Source organism: Notolepis coatsorum (assembly GCF_963971535.1).
Source record: "Notolepis coatsorum genome assembly, chromosome: 1".
Lineage (NCBI taxonomy): Eukaryota > Metazoa > Chordata > Actinopteri > Aulopiformes > Paralepididae > Notolepis > Notolepis coatsorum.
Window position 1 is genome coordinate 229218433 of NC_140165.1, and position 22477 is coordinate 229240909.

At 44.2% G+C, this 22477-nt stretch overlaps 1 protein-coding gene across 1 annotated transcript in view; it reads right to left on the reverse strand.

Moving 5' to 3' along the window:
- The window catches only part of tiparp (TCDD-inducible poly(ADP-ribose) polymerase), a gene marked incomplete at its 3' end in the record, with an annotated part of 52979 nt that extends 36184 nt beyond the window's left edge, over positions 1-16795 (reverse strand). The window contains 8 exon segments of the mRNA XM_084317531.1: positions 13473-13680; positions 13683-13810; positions 13812-13844; positions 13846-13927; positions 13930-14067; positions 14070-14318; positions 14321-14563; positions 16566-16795. Coding sequence (XP_084173657.1) covers positions 13473-13680; positions 13683-13810; positions 13812-13844; positions 13846-13927; positions 13930-14067; positions 14070-14318; positions 14321-14531 — 1049 coding nt within the window. The 5' untranslated portion in view covers positions 14532-14563; positions 16566-16795.
- Between the last annotated feature and the right edge of the window lie 5682 nt (positions 16796-22477).

Below are 22477 nucleotides of genomic sequence, written 5' to 3' on the forward strand. Positions count from 1 at the left end.
GCTAGCTACTGATAGTTAGCAAGTGGAGAAAAACTCAGTACAATTAAACACTATGCAACGACCACTGCAAACGTAGAGTGAATCGTCAAGTAACGTTAGCGTCATTGCTACTGCTGTGACTAGCTGCTCTACAAGGTATAGTGAAAATCCATACCGTGGCGCAAATTCATACCGTTTATACCGTCCACCCCTACTTTAGTGGTCGAGTATCTGAGTGTTATTCCAGTATACTTTAGTGGTAGAGTATCCAAGTGTTATTCCAGTATACTTTAGTACTGTAGTAGTGTCACTGGTCGAGTATCTTGAGTGTTATTCCAGTATACTTTAGTGGTAGAGTATCCAAGTGTTATTCCAGTATACTTTAGTGGTAGAGTATCTGAGTGTTATTCCAGTGACTACAGCATTCCTCCTCATGCTGAGTCCATCACAAAGGAAGATTAGCCAGCCTTCCCTTCCTGCTTATCATACAGATGGGATTAACCTATGTTATGGATCATACACACACGTGGGAACTGCTCAGCTCACACCACACACACACACATTAAGTAGTGTGTAACAACACATAAGCGCAACCATGCACACACATTCAGGCAGACACATAAAGGTGACTTGAACACACTCTTAACCCTTTCTGTCAAAGACAGTACACACACACACAGGGAGACAAGAGATAAGTTCCCCAGAGCAGGACATCCAGACTTGTTCTGGACTGCTCCATCAGAACCGGTACAGAGAGTACGCAGCACAAACTCTCCTGGCTTTATGTTTAGAGGAAGCTTTTCTCAAAAGTAGTCGCAATTTTAAGTAACACCATTTGTGAGTTCTTGGGCCAATCAGATAATTTTCAGTATTGACACACCTTGTCACGCCAACACAACATCAATGTGGACGATGGGAAGCTTGTGTAACGCTGTCTGACAACCGACTCCCTGAACAAACAGACCTGTGATTTGACATTTCTGACCATTAAATAAACAACTGTGATTCTGTATTTTGTCGTTTATTTCTTGTATTTGTTTTGCTTCCCTTTTCTTTCATGAGATCACCAGACTAGCTGACTAACAGACACAACACAACACAACACACACAATAAACACGAATAAACAGTGTACAACAAATCACGACATAAGATACTTGGTCTCTCTTTCCGTTTGTGTGTGTGAGAGAGTTCTGTACTCAAAAGTGAATGGCTTGCCTACACACACCACACAACACACAGAGACGCACAGCTGTGGGAGCCAAACAGGCCTGCGTTACCATACCGACGGATGGGCTTGTTTAGTCATTGGCTGCTCTTTAGATCGCTGCTGTTATCAGCTGGCTGTGATGGTTACCACGGCAATGCCCCAGTGAGTGAGTGTATGTGTGTGTTTGCATGTTACTGACAAGCCGGATAACGTCTCTATAGGGAAGCACCAAAAGAACATTCACACACACCCAATAGAAAAATAACTCTCCCACACATATACACCCAATAGAAAAATAACTCTCTCCCACACATACACTAGGGGTGTAACCATGCAACCTCACAACGATTCATTTCGATTACGATTATTCAGGCTCGATTCAATGCATCATGAAATCTCTTCATTTGACCACGATTCGATTCGATACATTTTCGATTAATAATCAGTTAATTCCCCAAAAGATTTTGAATACAAAAATGTGGCTGGGGGAACTGATTCACTCAGCATGAATGGACTATAGGTCAATATAAACAATACACCAAAAAATGTTAAATACATTTTTTTCAGATTAATTTAGATTATAATCGATTCTAACATTTTCAAATCGATGCAGTTGAATCGTCACATTAGAATAGATGCATTTCGATTAATCGATGCATCGTTACACCCCTAATACACCCAATAGAAAAATAACTCTTCTCTCCCACACAGACACAATAGGAAGGTGTAGTGGATACGTCATTGCCGTTTTTCGTGTTCCACCCACTGTCCAACGCAATGTATTTCCCCATTGCCCATTTCTAAATCGTCTCGTTTAAAACAAATAAAGCATGAACATTTGAATGCTGTACCTTTCTGTGCTTATTCATCCACAATCTATAGCTCAACATGAAAACATTCGCAATGGATCATAAAAAAAATCGCCCAATTTTATTTCAACCAAAAATGCTTAAACAATAATGTTAGTGATAGAAGGGAACTCATTTTGTGCAAAATGGAAAGCTTTTCAATTTCCATGTGGCAGAATTGTTACAATAGCCAATAATTCATTTTCCCCAATGATAAATCCCTATACGGGTGGAACAACCAGTGACGTCAGATACACCTCCCTATAGCAAAAGAACACTCAAACACACACCGCCAATAGAAAAAGGACTCTCTCGCACACATCTAATAGAAAAAGAACTCTCTCACACCATCCAATAGAAAAATAACTCTCACACACATCTAATAGAAAAAGAACTCTCTCACACCATCCAATAGAAAAAGAACTCTCTCACACCATCCAATAGAAAAATAACTCTCACACACATCCAATAGAAAAAGAACTCTCACATCATCCAATAGAAAAAGGGCACGGCTGCAAGCCATTACGTTTTGAGTAGAGCTGAAAGTCCCAAACTAAACAATGTGGTTCAGAGTAGGGCTGGGCGATATGACGATATTATATAAATATCGGGTACAGTTCATTAACGATACACTTTTTAAACGTATCGTGGATATCGTGATGTTTTGCCCAAGAGGCTTGTGTCGCGTCAATCTGGTCCACATGTTGACACTTTTGAACAGCGCCGCCCCACACACACTACTGCATCAAAAGTTACTACTTATGATAACAAAGACATTCGTTTTGTGGCATTAACGTTATATAGTTACACTTTCAATAACATCAGCGTATTTACATAGCAACGTCCGAGGTCAACCTAGATATAGCAAGCATTAGTCGTTCATATCTCAGCCCGTGCTGACTCAGTTGTGCCCATTCTGCGGTCTGTTAATAAAGTTTTCAATCAGACAGATGTATGGAAAGGCTTTTATTATAACATCCGTTGCAGTAAAATCATTATGCCTCCAGTCCAGGGGAGGAAATTAGGCCACTTTACTCACCAAATGCGAGTATTTTTTACGTTTGGCGAGTGATTCATGAAGACCACTCGCCAGTCTGGCGAGTATACAAAAAAAACAACATTCTGCAATCACTGCACTGGCAAACGGTGCGCGTCTTCTGAGTGCTCGCTTTAGTTGACAGTGCCACGAGAGCACTGCACAAGACCACCCGCGGACATATAATGTTTAATAAAAGTTTGCGCAGTACTGGCCAACCCGCGGACATATAATGATAAAAGTCCTGCGTTACTAGGCTAGCCATCAGGAGCACTCTCAAACGGATAACGTTAAACACAGCAGAAGATGGAAAACAGACAGACTGACCAACGGGGAACTGCATCCAACCCTAGTACAACCCTCGAGTATAAGTTACTAAGGACACATTTAAATCACAGAGGTGTAATGTTAGTCTACTGGAAATGTATACAGTGGTTAGCTTCTAGTTTTAGCGATAGCTGCTTGCTAGCTAACGTTAGCCCCGTGTGCTCAAAGCAGCCAGCTAGGTGTATCTGTTATGACTATAATGTTTCCAAAAAAGCACCGGACTACGACGTAAGGTTAGACATTTTATTTCATGATCAAAAGCCCCTGGCTTGCACATCGCAGTCACGAAAGGGGCTAGCTAAGCTCAACCAGTGCACTGTGTACAACAGCACACCAACCCAACTGACGTTATCACAACACTTGACGGTACTGTCGTAAGACCACCGTGCTGTCTTAAAGGCACAGTGTGCCTACCCAGATGCATACACAACATTGACGAGGCTTGACAACCGAGGTTCAAAGTTAACTTGATTGATTGAAAACTTTATTAACAGATTGCAGAATGGGTACAATACAGTACGGCATTTTCAATTCATCATAACATATGACATACAGATAGACTACTGCTACATCTATATATTTCACATCTATCTATACACTTCACAACATACTTCGGTTTTTTTCTTTCACTGCCCAACCCAGTCCAACCCAGCATCTTTCACTGCCCAGTTCAGCCCAACCCAGTCCAGAATAGATACCTCTTTCATGTTAATATGTTTTATGCTAATATTGTGAAGAGTAGAGATTAATGTTTTATGCTAATACATATTTTAAAGAGTAGAGACACGGTGTGATTATTTTACTATGATTGAAAATCTATTTAGACGAAGACATACAAAGAAGTAATTATCACAATTAGCGATTTTTTTTGTCTGGTAAAAAATCTGTTTGGCTGGTAAAAAAAATCAGATACTCGCCAGTTGGCTGGTAAGCCAAAAAGTTAGTTTCCTCCCCTGCTCCAGTCGTTTAGTCATTCTGCGGACCTAAAAGCTAAACGTCGGCCGCGGCGAGCTACCGCTGCCATTGTTGTTGTCATTGAGCTCTCCAATGGCGGAAGTAAAAAATGAATACGCGCTTGCCGATTGGTGCTAAGAACAGCAGAGCGGGTGCAAGCGGTGTGACGTAATTGGCAGACGCGACTGTCAATCAAAATGATTCTGTTTGCCGTCTGAAAGAATGAAAACGTTATTAACAGATTGCAGCATGGGTACAATACAGTACAGCTCAATACAACAACAGTCAACAGTGGACTGGAGGATGCAGACCAGAGAAAGACTTTCGTCTTGTTTACATCAGGGTCCCCCATTTTCAATTCATCATATTTCATATCTAAATCATATAATATCTCATTGCTAAATATGTGCAATATATAATCTAATAATCCAATAATCTAAATCTAATATATAATATAAAAATGCTAAATGCATGGGTATTTTATTTTGTCTTTAATGTTAGCTTGCAAACTCAAATACTGTCTTGGTAAGCCTCATAATGAATTTTTTGGGGAAAAAAAGAAAAACATCGTGATGCGTATCGTGTATCGCCGAAAGGTCAGAAAATATCGTGATATCATATTTAGGCCATATCGCCCAGCCCCAGTTCAGAGTGTTCCTATCCTGGGGTTTGAAAAGCATTTAATCAAATCTCCATCCAGCGTTGAATCCACTAATTGAATCCAAATCTTTTTAGATCCCTTATCAAATGTTTTTCAGGTCATTATTTGAGTGGGGGGAAAAGGCAAATTCTTAAGATGAAGAATGTGTACAGATTTTGCAGTGAAGAAACCAGTATGGATTGGGCGGTATGACGGTATTACGGTATACCAGGATATTTCGAAATCCCACCGGTATGATTCTCAATACCGTGACGTCACAGACTGCTATTACACTGACAGAGTTGATTGTAGTGCACAGCACGCGCCAGCAGAGGGTTACGTGGCTATCGTTCTGTGAGCTAGCGTTGATACCTGGCTGGTGTGGGCTAACTGGCCATCGTTCTGGGGGCTAACGTTACTAGTACTAGGCTGGTGCGGGCTAACTGGCCATCGTTCTGGGAGCTAACGTTACTAGTACTAGGCTGGTGCTGGCTAACTGGCCATCGTTCTGGGAGCTAACGTTACTAGTACTAGGCTGGTGCGGGCTAACTGGCCATCGTTCTGGGAGCTAACGTTACTAGTACTAGGCTGGTGCGGGCTAACTGGCCATCGTTCTGGGAGCTAACGTTACTAGTACTAGGCTGGTGCTGGCTAACTGGCCATCGTTCCGGGAGCTAACGTTACTAGTACTAGGCTGGTGCGGGCTAACTGGCCATCGTTCTGGGAGCTAACGTTGGTAGTACTAGGCTGGTGCGGGCTAACTGGCCATCGCTCCGGGAGCTAACGTTGGTAGTACTAGGCTGGTGCGGGCTAACTGGCCATCGTTCCGGGAGCTAACGTTGGTAGTACTAGGCTGGTGCGGGCTAACTGGCCATTGTTCCGGGAGCTAACGTTGGTAGTACTAGGCTGGTGCGGGCTAACTGGCCATCGTTCCGGGAGCTAACGTTGGTAGTACTAGGCTGGTGCGGGCTAACTGGCCATCGTTCCGGGAGCTAACGTTGGTAGTACTAGGCTGGTGCGGGCTAACTGGCCATCGTTCCGGGAGCTAACGTTGGTAGTACTAGGCTGGTGCGGGCTAACTGGCCATCGTTCCGGGAGCTAACGTTGGTAGTACTAGGCTGGTGCGGGCTAACTGGCCATCGTTTCGGGAGCTAACGTTAGTAGTACTAGGCTGGTGCGGGCTAACTGGCCATCGTTCCGGGAGCTAACGTTGGTAGTACTAGGCTGGTGCGGGCTAACTGGCTATCGTTCCGGGAGCTAACGTTAGTAGTACTAGGCTGGTGCGGGCTAACTGGCCATCGTTCCGGGAGCCAACGTTGGTAGTACTAGGCTGGTGCTGGCTAACTGGCCATCGTTCCGTGATTTGTTTACTTTAATTTAGGTTCGAGGTTGAAGAAAGTGCACTTTTAGGTTGAAAGAACGGCCCTAATGTCAACGTGTTTCAATGCGTTATGTATGGTGATAACGAGCATATTGTTAGCTCCGCCCCCCCCCCCCCCCGCTGGTAAAAATGAAAGTCATACCGTCATATACCGTATACCGGGGTATTATGTCAGCAGAGTATGACGGTATGAAAAAGAAATTATACCGGATCCGCAATAGCTAAAAATGTAAGTAAGTAACTCGACAAAATAATAAATAACTTGGGCTGATTGGGTTTTGGGTTTGAGATTGAGGGTAGGTGTAGAACTGAGGGGGGGGGGGGGGATTTGACGAAGAGGATTCATCAGACTCAAGATTTGAGTAAATCTGGGTATTTTAATAACTTGGTTGACCTAAATGACTTGGATGTAAATGTTCCAAAATGGTACTGGCTAAGATAACCCAAACCCTCCACTGCACTTGTGGAGTACAATGGGGTAACTAGGGAATAACCCTTGGTTTTTGTTTTGTTTACAGATGGAATATCATGGGACTAGGGCTGAACGATTAATAGATTTTTAATCGATATCGCGATTTGAAATGACGCAATTAAAAATCGCCAAGCCTGCAATAATTTTTTTTTTACCATCCACCAGGCGGCGGTATTGAGCCGTTGCAGTCCCATCTAGGGTCCCGCTAGGGCATCGGAGGTTGGGTGGATGAATTATGAATGCCATGGCGAAAAAATGAAATATTGATCTCAAAAACGCTGTACAGCGATCTTGGCGGTCAACGCATGGCGGGCAATAAAGCTGAAAAGCGATTTTGGCGACCAATGTGTTAAGAGGTTATCGTGTGAAGAAAAGTAGGTAGAAAAAGGTTTAGGCCTGGAACGGGCCTTGTGTTGGCTACGTGCGCGTTACTACTCTGCTCAAAGATGTTATCTTTCAGATACACTGCGATAGCTTGGTACATTATGCCACACAAGCAGCTACCTGGGGAGATAATGCCACAGGCCAGTCAGAAAGCAGACCACAGGGAACTTGTTATCGCCTTTAGATTTTATTCACATTCTAAGTGGCCTAAAGCATTATGCATGCACACATTGAAAACGGGTTAAAAGGACGAGGCCGGTGTCGTTTTAAACGTTGGCATGGCCTACAAAAGACCGAAACCTACGATTGCATTTTCTCCCCCTTACAAGTATGTATCCGTCCAGCCAATAACAGATGTAGCTCCTTTCCAGAACTCATAAAACTCAATTGTAATTTTTTTATTAAAAAAAAGTGTTAAAAACAAGCCACATAGCCATACTGTTGCTGTGATCGGCATTATTCAATGCTTCAATCAACACAGGCGTTGTGCTTTTCTCTGGACTCGGGTGTAACGGTGCACATCACTCGTGGGACTGTGCTGTTCTGTTCACTACAGTACACCCATAGATCCATAGAGCTTGTTGCCTTTTGAAGTACATTTTATAATGAACTACAATGCCCCTGTTTTTCATGGTAATAAGATAAGATATTCCTTTATTGGTCCCCTCGGGGAAATTCGGGCAGCATAGCAGGACAGGGGAGGGGACTTAAATATAGGCAATACAATTAGATCTCAATTTTAAAATGAGAAAAATAAACAATAAACTGTGTAAACAAAAGGTGCAGATGAGGGTCTGTATCGGTTATATTATATGTTACAATAAATATAGGCAATAAAGAATTTAAATCTGAATATATATACCATGAGTAAGACTAAGAGTACATTATGATATTCAAAGCTGGACATACTGTGTTTTTGCTAGCTGTAATTATTGGTTTCAGAATACAATGGGAACCTATGGCATCCTGGCAGAGAGCTCCTCAGGGTGGAAAGAGAGCAGGTAGAGAGCTCCTCACAATACCCAGATAGAATAGTACTCTGGTAAAGCCTTCGCCGTCGGTGTGTGAATGTGTGAATGAGTGGGTAAAATGACGAGGAACCAATTGTAAAGAGCTTTGGATAAAATCGCTATATAAATGCACCATTTACCATTTGTACTCGAGTAAGAATACATAGTTGCTTTCCGCCACCGGTGAAGGCTAGAAGATGTTGAAGTACACCTCTTGATATCACAACTATGACACGCTGTGTACTTGTTTTAAGTACATTCTGATACTCCATCAACATGAGCATCACCAAACATTATGAAATAACAAGATTCATTACATTATATAGTTATTACAATTATTTCAGGCAGATAACAGCTGAACTAAGGCGGCTGGTATATTGGCTGAATCTAAGAGTGAATAACATTCAAATGACTTCCAAGAGAATGTGGGTTGTCGCAGACAGGTGCGTATCCTGTTTGTAATGTGCTCTGCAGTGCACTTTGCATGAAGTTTCAGTTGAAACCCTGAATCAACGATACACACGTCACGCATATGCACACACACAGCCTACATGCAAACACAAACCCACACCGGCACATAATCCCCTTACATAGAGATAGTACTATATCTAGTGCATATCCCTTACCTACTCTTACTAGTTACACTGCTGGCCCATAATTATGATGACTACTACCATATTGTCTGTATACCTGTATCACTGTACATATTATATTACAACGCTGTACTTATACATCTGATTAGCACTAGACTCAGTACCAATTTATATATTTTATACCCAGTTTAATCATATATACATTGTATATTACTATTCCACTTTACTTTTACATTTGCACTCTGGTTGGATGCCAAACTATCTTTTTGTTGTACTAACTGCACTTGTGCTGTATAATGACAGATACATTTGAATCTATTCTATTACACAACATATACATACAGTCTACCTACATAAACATACACACACACATGCACACACAAATACACTACATAGTCTACCTACATACACACACATTACATAGCCTACATTAGGGCTGGGCGATATGGAAAAAAATCATATCGCGATAACGATATGATAATTTTATTTTATTTCTCGATATCGATAATTATCGAATTGTTATAAGTATAAAAAAAAAAAAAAAAAAAAAAAAAAAAAACATTTTTTTTTTTTTTTTTTTTTTAACAACAGATGTATGTTTATTTTGCAGCAATTCTTTGTCATTGCCGCCATCTTTAGTGTTACATCCCCTCACACTCCAGTTCTCAGGCTGCAGCTGGTTTAAAAGCTAAAGTAAACCGGCTTCTCTGCTGGCTGTGGCTCCAGAGGAGTTGAACAGTTCTGGCTCAGTTTTCGATCTTTTGGCGCTTTTTTGGTGGACAAACCACCGCACATGTGCACTGTGACTCGTGACTGGAGTCTAGTTCTGCTAGCACACATAGCCTACTGTGTACAGACGGTTTCAAAATGTATTTTAAATTAGAAAGCAAACAAAATAAATGGACAAGAGAAAAAGAAATCTGAATTTGGTCAGTATTGTCATTTGGACAAGCAAAGCCATTACTTTAAGTTGCAGGCAAGAAAGACAAGTCTGTCCACTGTCTCTGGTTTTAAAACTGCCCTGTTGCAAAAAAAAAAAAAAAAAAAAAAAAAAAATCGATTTTTTTTTATTTCGATATTCGATATCGATTTTTTTTAATATATAAATTATACTTTTTTTTTATACAGCTACTGTTTTATATATACTGTTTTTTAGTAATAACTAGAAAGTAATGGTATTTATTCAACAACAGATGATTGATTAATGATACTAATACAAATCTATACAATGAGTATGGGGCTGCAGCACTGCAGATATACCCTACTCCAATGATCCCCACACGGACATTACACGGTGTTGCACTCGCTACCCAGTGGCTCTGCAGATATACCCTACTCGGTCTACAAGGCTCCGTTGATGTAGCATAGAGGATCTGTTGTGAATGATTTTTGCACAATAAATATTCAACATTGTCTTTTGAGACTCCGCCTCAGACTCTTATCATTTGGCACTAAAAGCTAAACATTGTCACCGATATGGCTGTCCGCAACATGTCATTAATTCTGTACGCGAGGTGGTTTAGTGACGACGACTAACGTGAGCTAGGTTAGCTAGCAGGAGCTACCGAGAGATGGAAAGACTAACGTTACTGGTGAAAATGTGATTTACGTTGGAATACTCCTTTGCCAACTTGCTGTACTTTGATTGCAGGTCTGCAGCCATTATTGCTGGATTATGAATAGCCCCAACGTTAGCCAAGGTAACGTTATGGCTAAACCTTTAATGTTAGTTAATGCTAGCTTTCGGTTAGCTGTTCAATGCTAAATAACACCAGCAAGCTCCCCGTCAACACCCCTCTCTCGGGAGGATGGCATTTAAGAAAGTATCTGCTGTTAAAATGACAAACAGCATTGACACTTTAATTCACGGTCGGTTAAACACACGTTTGTTTTATAATGCTCACAGCAGACCGCAGTGTTGTTGATAAATTACGTGGGGCCGGGGGGATTTAAGTTCAGCAAAAAAAGGTTGACCATACCGTTGTAATCGTACGGTGCACAGCCCGTACTGTACCGGAGGTCCAACTTGGCGAGGTACAGTACGTATCCGCGTTACACCCCCATAAATTTGTTTTTGTATATAAAGTTTGCCTATAGGGATGTATCAGTAGTATTGGCAGTGGTAGTAGTCGTAATAGTAATCCAGTATATATCTTTTCATTTTCTAAAGAAATAAACATCAACACAGGTCACCACTTCTGCTTCATTTCTTTGATGGCTCAAATGTATGTTCTAGTAGATTTTTCTGTTTTGAGCACAAAGTTCATCATAGATCTAGCATCTTTATTTTGCTCTCAAGGTGCACCAGATTGATGTATTTAACTTTAAAATGTAAAAAAAATAAAAATCAGGGGAGCATGCCCCCGGACCCCCCTAGAGGGTCCGAGGTTCACCCACCAGTCTCACAAAATCCTGTGGGAAACACTGTACACATACACACATTACGTACTTACATCATGGCATATCTATACACACACACACATACATTACATACATATATTATACACACAAGTTCAACCACAAGTCCACCCAGTGTCCTCAATAACCCATGAACGATGCATGAGTGACAGCGGTATAATTGTGTCGTTGTGCGTGAGAGAGGCTGTGCGTTTCTGTGTGCGTGAGAATGTGTTTATGAGCTACAGCTCGGCAAGACCAATGCATGCTTTGTATGCTAGTGAGTCTAAAGGGCACGACAGAGTGCGTGTGTGAGAGAGGGAGCGCAGTTTATCTCTGTCTGCGGGAAGAAGGCGTCCGTGTGAACAGCTCTGTGAGCCGCAGTGCTAGTCAGTCTACACAGGTGCAGTGGATCTGAGCGGGGGGGGGGGGGGGGGGGGGGGGGGGGGGGGGGATCTCGCGTGCGTTTCGACTCGTTCAGACTAGACTATTACATCAGGAGAGAAATACAACCATCATCAACATAAAGGGGGGGCTAAAACCAACAACTCGGCAGTTGATTCCACGGGTCGCAGGTCGACGTACACTACACACAGACACACGCACACACCAAGGCAGGGGGGGTCGACTTTCACAGCTTTCATGCATGGGCCCACATGTAATTATAGTGTAGTCTACACTGAAAACAACACGCACGGGAATCCAGACAGAGCTATAGGCTATACAGTAGGTGTATACTATAGGCCCTATAAAATACAATACTCATAGAAACCCATAACTTTATACAGTAGACCTATACTCTATATAGCCCTATAAAATACAATACTCATAGAAACCCATAACTCTATACAGTAGGTGTATACTATAGGCCCTATAAAATACAATACTCATAGAAACCCATAAGGCTATACCGTAGGCCTATAGTAGACTATACACAGTAGGCCTATTGAATGCAATACCCATACTGAAAATAGAAAACAACACGCACAGAAATCCAGACAGATGTGCACTGAGACTATGAAACAACAACACACATGCGCAAAGATGTCGTCCCGCTCCTCAACTTCCTTTAAAAACCTGCTTGATGACACTTCTGTCTCAAAATAATTTCAAAGCCTTTCGTACGGCGTGTCACCGAGAGGGCAAGGCTTTAGAGGAACCTCACATCATACTAGTGACAGAAGTCTACGGTCGCCAAACTACAAGCAGCGGTACCGGCGTAACGTGACGGCAACCTAATCACCAAACCGAAACCCGGTGTGACCGGCAGTGCATGGTGATAGTCACTCGGAGGTTAGCCAGAGGTTATCTATGCAGTAGGACTAGTCGGTACACAGCAGGGCTACTCCCCAAACCAGCAGTAGAGTAAACACTATAGCGTGCCGTGCACTGCAGTATACAGTATTACAGTGCACATCCAATGCTGGAACCTGAAGTTCATACTGTCCAAAACAGAAGTAGCTGATATACAGCATCGGTTTGTTTTGTTTTTACTTTTCAAGCTAAATATGTGACCCCCCCCCCTCTCTCCAGCTCATTAAAACACGTCATAAACATAACTACTAGTGTGAGGAGGACCCAACAGAAGAAAACCAACAAGCCATGACCATGTTGGCTCCTGGCATAGACGACTATACAGTAGACCTATACTAGTATAGGCCCTATGAAATACAATACTCATAGTATTAGAAACCCATAACTCTACAGTAGACCTATACTATAGGCCCTATGAAATGCAATACTCATAGAAACCCATAATAACGCTATACAGTAGTAGGCCCTATGAAATACATACTCATAGAAACCCATAACACTATACACTACAGTACAGGCCCTATGAAATACAATACTCATAGAAACCCATAACACTATACACTACAGTACAGGCCCTATGAATACAATACTCATAGAAACCCATAACACTATACACTACAGTACAGGCCCTATGAAATACAATGCTCATAGAAACCCATAACACTATACAGTACAGGCCCTATGAAATACAATGCTCATAGAAACCCATAACACTATACAGTACAGGCCCTATGAAATACAATGCTCATAGAAACCCATAAGGCTATACAGTAGTAGACTATACAGTAGGCCTATATAATGCAATACTCACAGAAACCCATGAGGCTATACAGTAGGCCTATAGTGGACAAACGTAGGCTCAAAGAAAAGCAACACTCACAGAAAACCCATAATGCTCTAGTACAGCAGGGCTAAAATGCAATACTCACTGAAACTTGAGCCTGACTTGCTCATTGTCCGGGTTGCAGAACAGCCTCTCCAGCTGCTCCTGTGAGTCGTCTGCTATGCTCTGCCAGGTCTGCATGCCGCTCCGGCGGATCTGCCAGTGGAACGGCAGCACGGTGTGGTGGTGGGCACAGTCGCTGCCGTACACACACAGACCCTGCAGGAAATCCACACAGATGGACACCGACTCCGCTGGTGCGTGTGATACTGGAGCTGGGTGAGCAGCTCGAAGACAAGGTCCAGGGAGGCCTCCTCGCTTTTATCCTGAAATAGCACTCCTTTGTCGTGCTGCGGGGGCCGGGAGAGAGCAGGGGGCGCATGGAGTCTTTGATGGAAGGCAATTAGACCCCGCGAAGCTCGGAGATGAAGAGGTCACTGGTTTTGATGTCCTGGTGGGGAGGTGGGGCCGCTACTAAAGGGGTACCCCGGGCGGGGGTGCCACTGTCATGGTCGGCACGACCACCGGCCCCATGTCGTGCGCCCTAGGGGAAGGCTTCAGTTGGAAGCGGTGCTTGGCGCTACTAGAATCCATAGGGAGGACGCGCTGGATGTCCATCCCGGTGAGCTTCGGTCTCTCCCCCGTCGCTCCGTCTCGTCCAGCTCCGCGGTGGTATCTGCCATGTCCGCGTCTGTGTCGCAGCCCGCCATCAGGACCTGGACCGCCGCGGCCCCCGAGTCCTTCAGACACACCTGGCCGATACACGCCTGCTTCACCGCCGCCGCTGCGCACAGGCTGCCCGCCGTCCTGCCCGGCTGGCTGCGGGGAACAAACACCCCGTCGCCGGTCACTAGAGCGTCCGTGCTCAGTAAAGTGGTTAAAATAGGCCCCCCAGAGCCCGGTGTAGGCATTTCTTCCTCTGTCCGTGTTTCTTTTTGAAAAAGGGCTTCACCAGGGGAATCTTGTCCGGTAGACCGACTACCGGCTGCTCCGTGAAATCCTCCCGGTCATCGTCCATGTTTAAGCTCATGTCCAGAGCGAGTCCCGGAGGCACGCCGCTGCTGGAGTCTACCGGCTTCTGTAGGATATGCAAAGTTGTATCCATGGTCGCCTGGTCACCCCTAAAACCTGACAGTCCTGGAAGAGAAAGAGAGAGGGGGGATACTTAAATACACACCAATAAATAACCCACATTACCTGGGGTTACGTTTCGAAACTAAGTCCAGGGTGCACCCATTCAACCACTGCACTTCCGCGTTACATGGAGCTCGTGAGGGGATAGCCGCGTAGCGCTACAACCCCTTGCACTTCCGCGTCACATGGAGCTCGTGAGGGGATAGCCGTAGCTACAACAGTCACCCCACTCTCTCCCATGAGCTCAAAATACCGGAAGTGTAGCGGTGGTGGTCTATAATGGATAGCCAACTAGTTACTCATCCATCCCCACGAGGCTGCCGCCGGTGCTGCTGTTGGGACAACATGGAAACTCAAACAGCTTTCCTTTCCTGGAAAAGGCTCGGTCTGTATATAGCCCGCATTGAAACGGAAAGTAAAGACTTTTTTTCAATAAAGTCTCGCCCTTCTTACACAGCAACTCCCACGGAGAGCTTTCGTCTGGGCTGGTATTCATTTGTTAAATATTTCGAGGGGGGGTGCTCGTAAATGTAGACCCGTTGTTTCCCATTTTAATCCCCTCGTTGTATAGCCGCGTCTACAACAACCGTCGCGCTAAAGGTTCCCAACAATAGCCAGGAGAGTGGGGGTGCAGCCGCTGCTAGTTATAATAATAATAATAATAATACATCTATGCACTAAAGCAGTGGAACACAACCGATAGATTAATAGGGAGGCAAGCTCACTAAGTATTTGTAAAGTATATCTTCACCGTGGCCTTTTAAAATATGGATACTATTTAAATGCATGATTATTTACCATTATTTAGAATTGTAAATGGGGGACCCTGATGTAAACAAGACGAAAGTCTTTCTCTGGTCTGCATCCCCTTAACAATTGTATGTATTGAGCTGTACTGTATTGTACCCATTCTGCAATCTGTTAAATAAAGTTTTCATTCATTCATACTGTAAATGAGATCTATTTTACTGCTTCGGTAGGTAGGTAGGTATTTATTTAGACAACAAACATAATATACAGATCACATGAGTATTTTGCTTTGTCAGGGATAGAAACGAAAAGCCAAGACTTATTTCCATCGTTGTCCCCCTGGGGGAGTCAAGGATGCTTGATTCATACACATACAACTCATTATAGTAATATTTCACAATCATTACATTTGATAGTAATAATGGCACACAAATCATTAATGAATACAAACATGCGCATTTGTTGAGACATGTTGAACTAGCATCACTTGTATCCGGTCTATTGTATGCCTATTATTCGTATGTTTGCACTTTGCTTTTATTCTGTCAACTGTATGGTAACTATTCCTGTATGAAAGGTGTTATATAAATACAGTTATTGTTTAAAAAAAAATCATTGTCAAACTGCAACAAAACGTGCCCCTCTCTCTCTCGGGACTATTTCGGATCGACGGAGGCTGATCCACCGCGGGGCTCTCAGCCGGGGCTACGTGCCGTTTACACCGCGCTGCAGCCCGGCCAGTGTGCTGCACGTACAGGCGGAGTTAAAGTGACACACACTCACAGAAACACACTCACGCAGAAACACACACACTCACAGAAACACACACACACTCACGCAGAAACACACACAGAGCAGGGACTGCGGCGCAGCGACAAAAGACGATGGAGTCCCCGGTGAATTTCCCCATAATAATAATAATAATAATACTGCATCGTTGTTTCAAAACAGCCCCACCTCCGAATTACTTACAGCGTACTGAATCCGATAACGACATTTAATAAACGGTCGAGTTGTGCGTCCTCTCTCTCTCTCTCTCCGAGGAGGAAGCAGCCTTCTCTCCACCGAGCGGTGCGGTGCCCTCCTCCCTCACAGACCGGGCTACTGGGCGCCTGGCCGGGGGTTTATTATAGCGCAGCAGCCCCCCCCCCCCCCCCCCCCCCACCTCCGGACGACATCTATTGAATAGAAACACTCGTATATCCACACTTCTCTCTCTCTCTCACACACAGACGAGCTGGAACAGGCCCCCTACCTGTTTATAATGAAAACCCACTGTTCGCCTCCCGTCCTCCTCGGCTCTCCGTCGCGGCAGGATCTCCGTGCTGCGCACATCGGGGGGGTATGTCCCTAAAGTCCGGGGAGATCGGCGTCTGGATGGGTCTGCCCGCTAGTCCGCTTTAACCGGGGAGGGGGGGTTAGTACGTGACAAAGGGGTCGTTTGTCACTCGCTCCTCTCGCTCTTTTCCCCCATCACCCTCTCGCTCTCTCCTCTCTACCGTTGGGTTGGATTGAGTTCCGTAGTTCCTCCTGTGGCGGCGAGTGGAGCGAAGGCAGCTCCGCAGCTGTTGCGAGGACTCTCTCTGGCTCTCTCCACAGCCAATCACTGCTCGCTAACCCGGTCAGGGGCGGACTTGGAGAGAGAGAGAGAGAGAGAGAGAGAGAGAGAGAGAGAGAGAGAGAGAGAGAGAGAGAGAGAGAGAGAGGGGGGGAGACAAAAGGTGGTCGGAGGAAGCAGAAGCCTATGCGGTTGCAGGGCACGAACGATTGCGTTTTATGTGCTTATCAGTGTCATTTACATGGAGGAGTGGAGTGTTGACCGACCGTTGAGACTAGTCACACACGTCATCCTCTGAGCCTCGCTGCTTCAGGTTTTAGTGATACTGCCGTTGATGCAGTTCCTCTCAGGCAGGGCCGGTTTGTTGTGGCTACTTAAAATGCAACTTCCAGCTTTTGGAACTGTGGATTGATGGTTGACCTCAAAACACTCTGTCACACACACGCACGCACGCAATGGTTGTTAAATTACACTGGATTGAGTGAAAATCTTGGGGCAAAAGCGATTCCTTATTTTTGCCTGTTACCATTTTATGCAGAGCACGGTATATAATGCATCTAGAATAACATAAGAAATAAAAAAAATATATATTGAAAGGGGGGAAAAAAAATTAACGATGAAACATGTTGAAATACATATAAAGGGGTGATGGACGTGTTGTGTCCGTGAGGACAAATGGTCAGACATAGACACAAAGAAGACAAAACAACTATACCTAGAACAATATAAGAAGACATAAAAAAAATTATATTGAAAGTAAAACATTTGTTTTAAAACAATTAAGTTGAAATACATATAAAGAGGTGTTGTGTCAGTCAGTGAGGGCAAAGGGTCAGACATAGACACAAAGAAGACAAAGCAACTATACCTGGAATAATATAAGAAGACATAAAAAAAAATTTATTGAACGTAAACAAAATTATTTTATATGTTGAAATACATATATAAAGAGGTGATGGAGGTGTTGTGTCAGTGCAGTGAGGACGAAGGGTCAGGAATATAATCTGACAAAGTATTATTGCTGCACAGGATATACCCACACCTGGCTTATAGGTTTCTAGAGCGTATGATCAATACAATCAGCCCACCTATTCAGTCGTTTATTATCCTGCAATGGGCCCCGACCAACTTCCACCACCGCAGCTGTCTGAGGGTGGCTCATGCCCGGACGCACAGCCCTGGCCGGGAGCAGAAATTACAAAGGTCAAAAAGGGCAACTAATGCGTGCGACAGCTTTTTTACATGCAAACCTTGTTTACTCCATTCCGCACACACCGTACACACACCTATATACACGACTCGGATTAACCCCCCCTCGCACATTCTCATGCAAGAGAGAGAGAGAGACACACCAACAAACAAATCCCTGGAATCACCCCACACATGAGCAGTGGCTACTGGAGGCAATCAGCCATGATCGACCTTTTCGGACGCATTGGTTTTCACTACGTCTTCTCGGAATTCTAAAAGTAGCCACGTGACATCACCGCTAGGACGCAAATTATGTTCTCGCATGTCAGATCAGACGCCCGGGAACGTTACGAGGGCGACAATTTAAGATAAGTGTGAAAAGCTGTTGCTCAGACAAATGATGATGCCGTCAAAGCGGTTCCCATCGAGGGCCCGGCGGTGCAGAAACGACACGCTCGGCCTCACCTGTTGTTCTGTACGCTCAGGAGAGAACTGACGTAGGGCCGTAATTGCCTGGTTTGCACACCTCAACGAGGACAGCGTGTCTCCAGCATTCCTCCCCGACCGACATGCGTAACGTCCTATTGTTCATGTTTTGACTTGTCTCGGGAGGCCCTATAAAAGAGAAACGCGCCATCTCCAGTTTGCATGTTGAAGTCTGCCTTCCTGCAGCCATCGAGGGATTCGTACGCATGAGACACAAGCCATCGGCGGGTTAGTCGTCGTGTTCCCTGCGTTTACCCTGCTAAAGTATCTAAGTATCTAGTATCTATCAAAGGGAATCCGACTCGTAATTGTACGGAAGAGAGGGATTCCGCCCCCCCCCCCCCCCCCTCCCCCCTTCACCCACCCCTCGGCTACGGCTGTCCTTGTGAACCGTGGAGTTCAGTGATCTCTTCAAATGCTCCTTCAATCCCGTCCTCTCATGACAGACGGACGGACGAGGAGCAACCACCAGGGGCACTGCTCACTGCCACGCCTTCAGCAATTTACTGCAGGAATATTCATGACCTTTTCAACCTTTTCTTTTTTTCATTACTATGCCCTGTTTTAAGTGAAGATTACGGTACATTTACAGTTTATGGATTACGCTTCTATGCTCTATTATTATTATTATTATTATTATTATTATTATTATTATTATTATTATTATTATTATTATTATTATTATTATTATTATTATTATTATATTATTAGTACCTATTCTACTGTACCTCCCCATGCTGCTATGACACCTGAATTTCCCCAAGGCGATTAATAGAGGAACACTTGACTTGACTTGACTTGATTTGATTCGACTTAAACAGAATGTATTGAGAAGAAAAAAATGCAATTAGATCATATAAAGAGCACATTCTAAGTACTCTGCGAGCAGGCAGAGCGAAAGGGGCAGCGGCCCTATTTGGTGACGTGCCGGCCGGCCAAGACAACACACCGCCCAAGACAACAACGCCAGCCAAGACAACACGCCGGCCAAGACAACACAACACAACGGCGACAACCAGAGCTAGGGGATCACTGACTGGCGGCAGCCCCATTCGGTCCCGACACGCCCGTTCTATCCACCAAACAATCCCATGGCGTGGAAACATAAAGATACATTTTATTGAGTTAATTGGCCTCGGATTGGCACCGGGAGTTCTGCGGGTACCATAAACGGGGATGAAAGCTGGAGCTGTGTAATTATTGTCATTATGGCCAGTGATTTTGACTCTTTGATGTGTATCATAAGAGCAGAATCTCTGGGTTTTTTAGACAACTATGAAGAGTGTGTGGTCTGAAAGGTTTCATGATCGACGGCATGCGTCCCGGGTGACCCCCGAGGGGACTGTGTGCTGTTATGACTAAACGTTCCAGCTTGTGTATTTGCCTCTCTCAACGGTCACAGGCAGGTGTCAGGCGTTATCTGCCTTATCTCACGAGGCGGTGGTGTCACACACAGGCTCTGGCGTTGCCATGCATGACTGTTTGTATTATAACCCCCACACCACTTCTCCACTGGCTTCTTTTGATGTTTTCTTCTTCTTCTTCTCGTCATGTGATAGTCAGATGGTTTCAGGCTACGACGGCAGGGTCGGTGCCCAGGAAGCGGACCAGCCGCATGAAGAGGAGACACGGCTCCCGGTCTCGCTGCCGCCGCTAACGCTAAACAAATGGCAGTCCACACGTTTCTCACGGACGCCTGGGATTTGGCAGTTCTGAATTTCTCATGGGTGTAGCACCTGTAACAGGCCCGGCGACTGTTTGCACAAGGTATTTTCCCGGCGTGTGAATACTGATCGGGATCCAGTTGTTACAATGACATGATCGCTGATCCCGGATCTGCCCACGCCCCCCCCCCCCCCCCCCCACACACACACACACACACACACGCCTACTCCAATGACTCAACTGGTCGGGGAAACAAAAAAAAACAAAACATTGTTTTTTATTTTCCCCGTTGGTGCCTGCGGTTTCTCGACTTTTTTAACCCTGGTTTTGTCTCTCAGATGTTTCCCTCAGAATTCTGTCCTGGCTTTCCTGAGAAGCCTATCTCGGGATTCATTGAACTATTAGATTTGAATTGTCACATTACCATGAGAATGTTCGGTTCTCAAACTAATCAGGCCGGCGTGACCGTCGGCTTTAATGTATTCACATGCGCGGGGGGGGGGGGGGGGGGGGGGTAAACAACAACAACTGTCATTTCCACTGAAAGTATTTAAAAAAGAAAAACAAAGCGTGTGTGGGACGGGGGGTGTGGGGGACGGGGGGTGTTCACAGGACACTAATGTTATGCAAACAGTCCCAGAGGTGTCGGTTGAGATGTTTTGCTCTAATGGTCCAAAGTGCTGTGGGGGACAATCTGTGGCGGCGTCTGTCTCTGTCCCACTAACAGGCTCACCTCCTCCTTTTACACTGCAGCAGCAGGGACCCCTCACAGCCATTCAACATCCTCTCAACACTGCTGGGGGCTCACCGAGAGGCCCCTCGCTCTCTCTCTCTCTCTCTCTCTCTCTCTCTCTCTCTCTCTCTCCTCTCTCTCTCTCTCTCTCTCTCTCTCTCTCTCTCTCACTCTCTGTGAGTAACTCCTGCTGATCACTGAGAGGCCTCTCTCTCTCTCAATTCAATTCAATCTCTCTCTCTCCCCCCCCCCCCCCCCTCTCTCGTCTCTCTCTCTCTCTCTCTCCTCTCTCTCTCTCTCTCTCTCTCTCTCTCTCTCTCTCTCTCTCATCACACTGAACGACCCCCCCCCTCTCTCTCTCTCTGTGTCTGTGTTTCAATAAACCTTCATTGAAATTAAGTACATTTTAGTATTGCCAAAGCTTTCAATCCGTAATTAACAAAAAAATATATTCTTTCTTTTTCTTTCTTTCTTTCTTTCTTTCTTTTCTTTCTTTCTTTCTTTCTTTTCTTTCTTTCTTTTCTTCTTTCTTTCTTTCTTTCTTTCTTTCTTTCTTTCTTTCTTTCTTTCTTCTTTCTTTCTTTCTTCTTCTTCTTTCTTTTCTTTCTTTCTTTCTTTCTTTCTTTCTTTCTTTCTTTCTCTATCTCTCACTTTCTCTCATTATTGTACATTTGTCTGTCTCTCTCTCCCCCTCTCTCTCACGTGACACACAACAAATACACGCACACAACACACACACACAGTGAGAGGAGATAGTGTGGTTGTGAGATAACCAGTCAGGTTGCTGTTCCTCAGGTTGACAGCTCTATGTAACCTGAAATACCTGGCAGAGTGCATGCTACTATAATCACACCTATTATAGGCCAAATATAGCTTGAATGTGTTTGTGTTCGAGTGTCAGTGTTCACTTTGTCAACAAAGTTGTGACAAACCATTTGTAGACAACTACATTTTTTTACCTCACTAAAACAAGACTAAACACCATGCATTTAAAATGACCAAAAAAAGAACTACAATAAAACTATTTGTAATGTTCTTCACCTGAAAAGTGACCTAAACAAAAATGTATCAAGTGACTCAATAGACACTCAGTTTACATAAGCAAATGGTTTCTGCCAAAATAATCTGCCTTTTTAGAGACGTAAGCAAACAGCAACCGAAACCGCTCTCTCTCTGCCCCCCCACTCTCACTGTGATCCATCTAGATTTGAAAGAGATCCCAAAATAATAATAATAATAAGAAGAAGAAGAAGAAGAAGAAGAAGAAGAAGAAGAAGAAGAAGAAGAAGAAGAAGAAGAAGAAGAAGAAGAAGAAGAAGAAGAAGAAGAAGAAGAAGAAGAAGAAGAAGAAGAAGAAGAAGAAGAAGAAGAAGAAGAAGAAGAAAAAACAGACTAAAATGTGTCTGAATGGATGTGACAGTAACTAACATTGGTGTGTGTGTGTATGTGCTGATGCATGCATGGCATGCGTATTAACACAGTAATCCACCATACACGTACCTTGACATTCAGGATTTCACATGGTTTTTGCCGT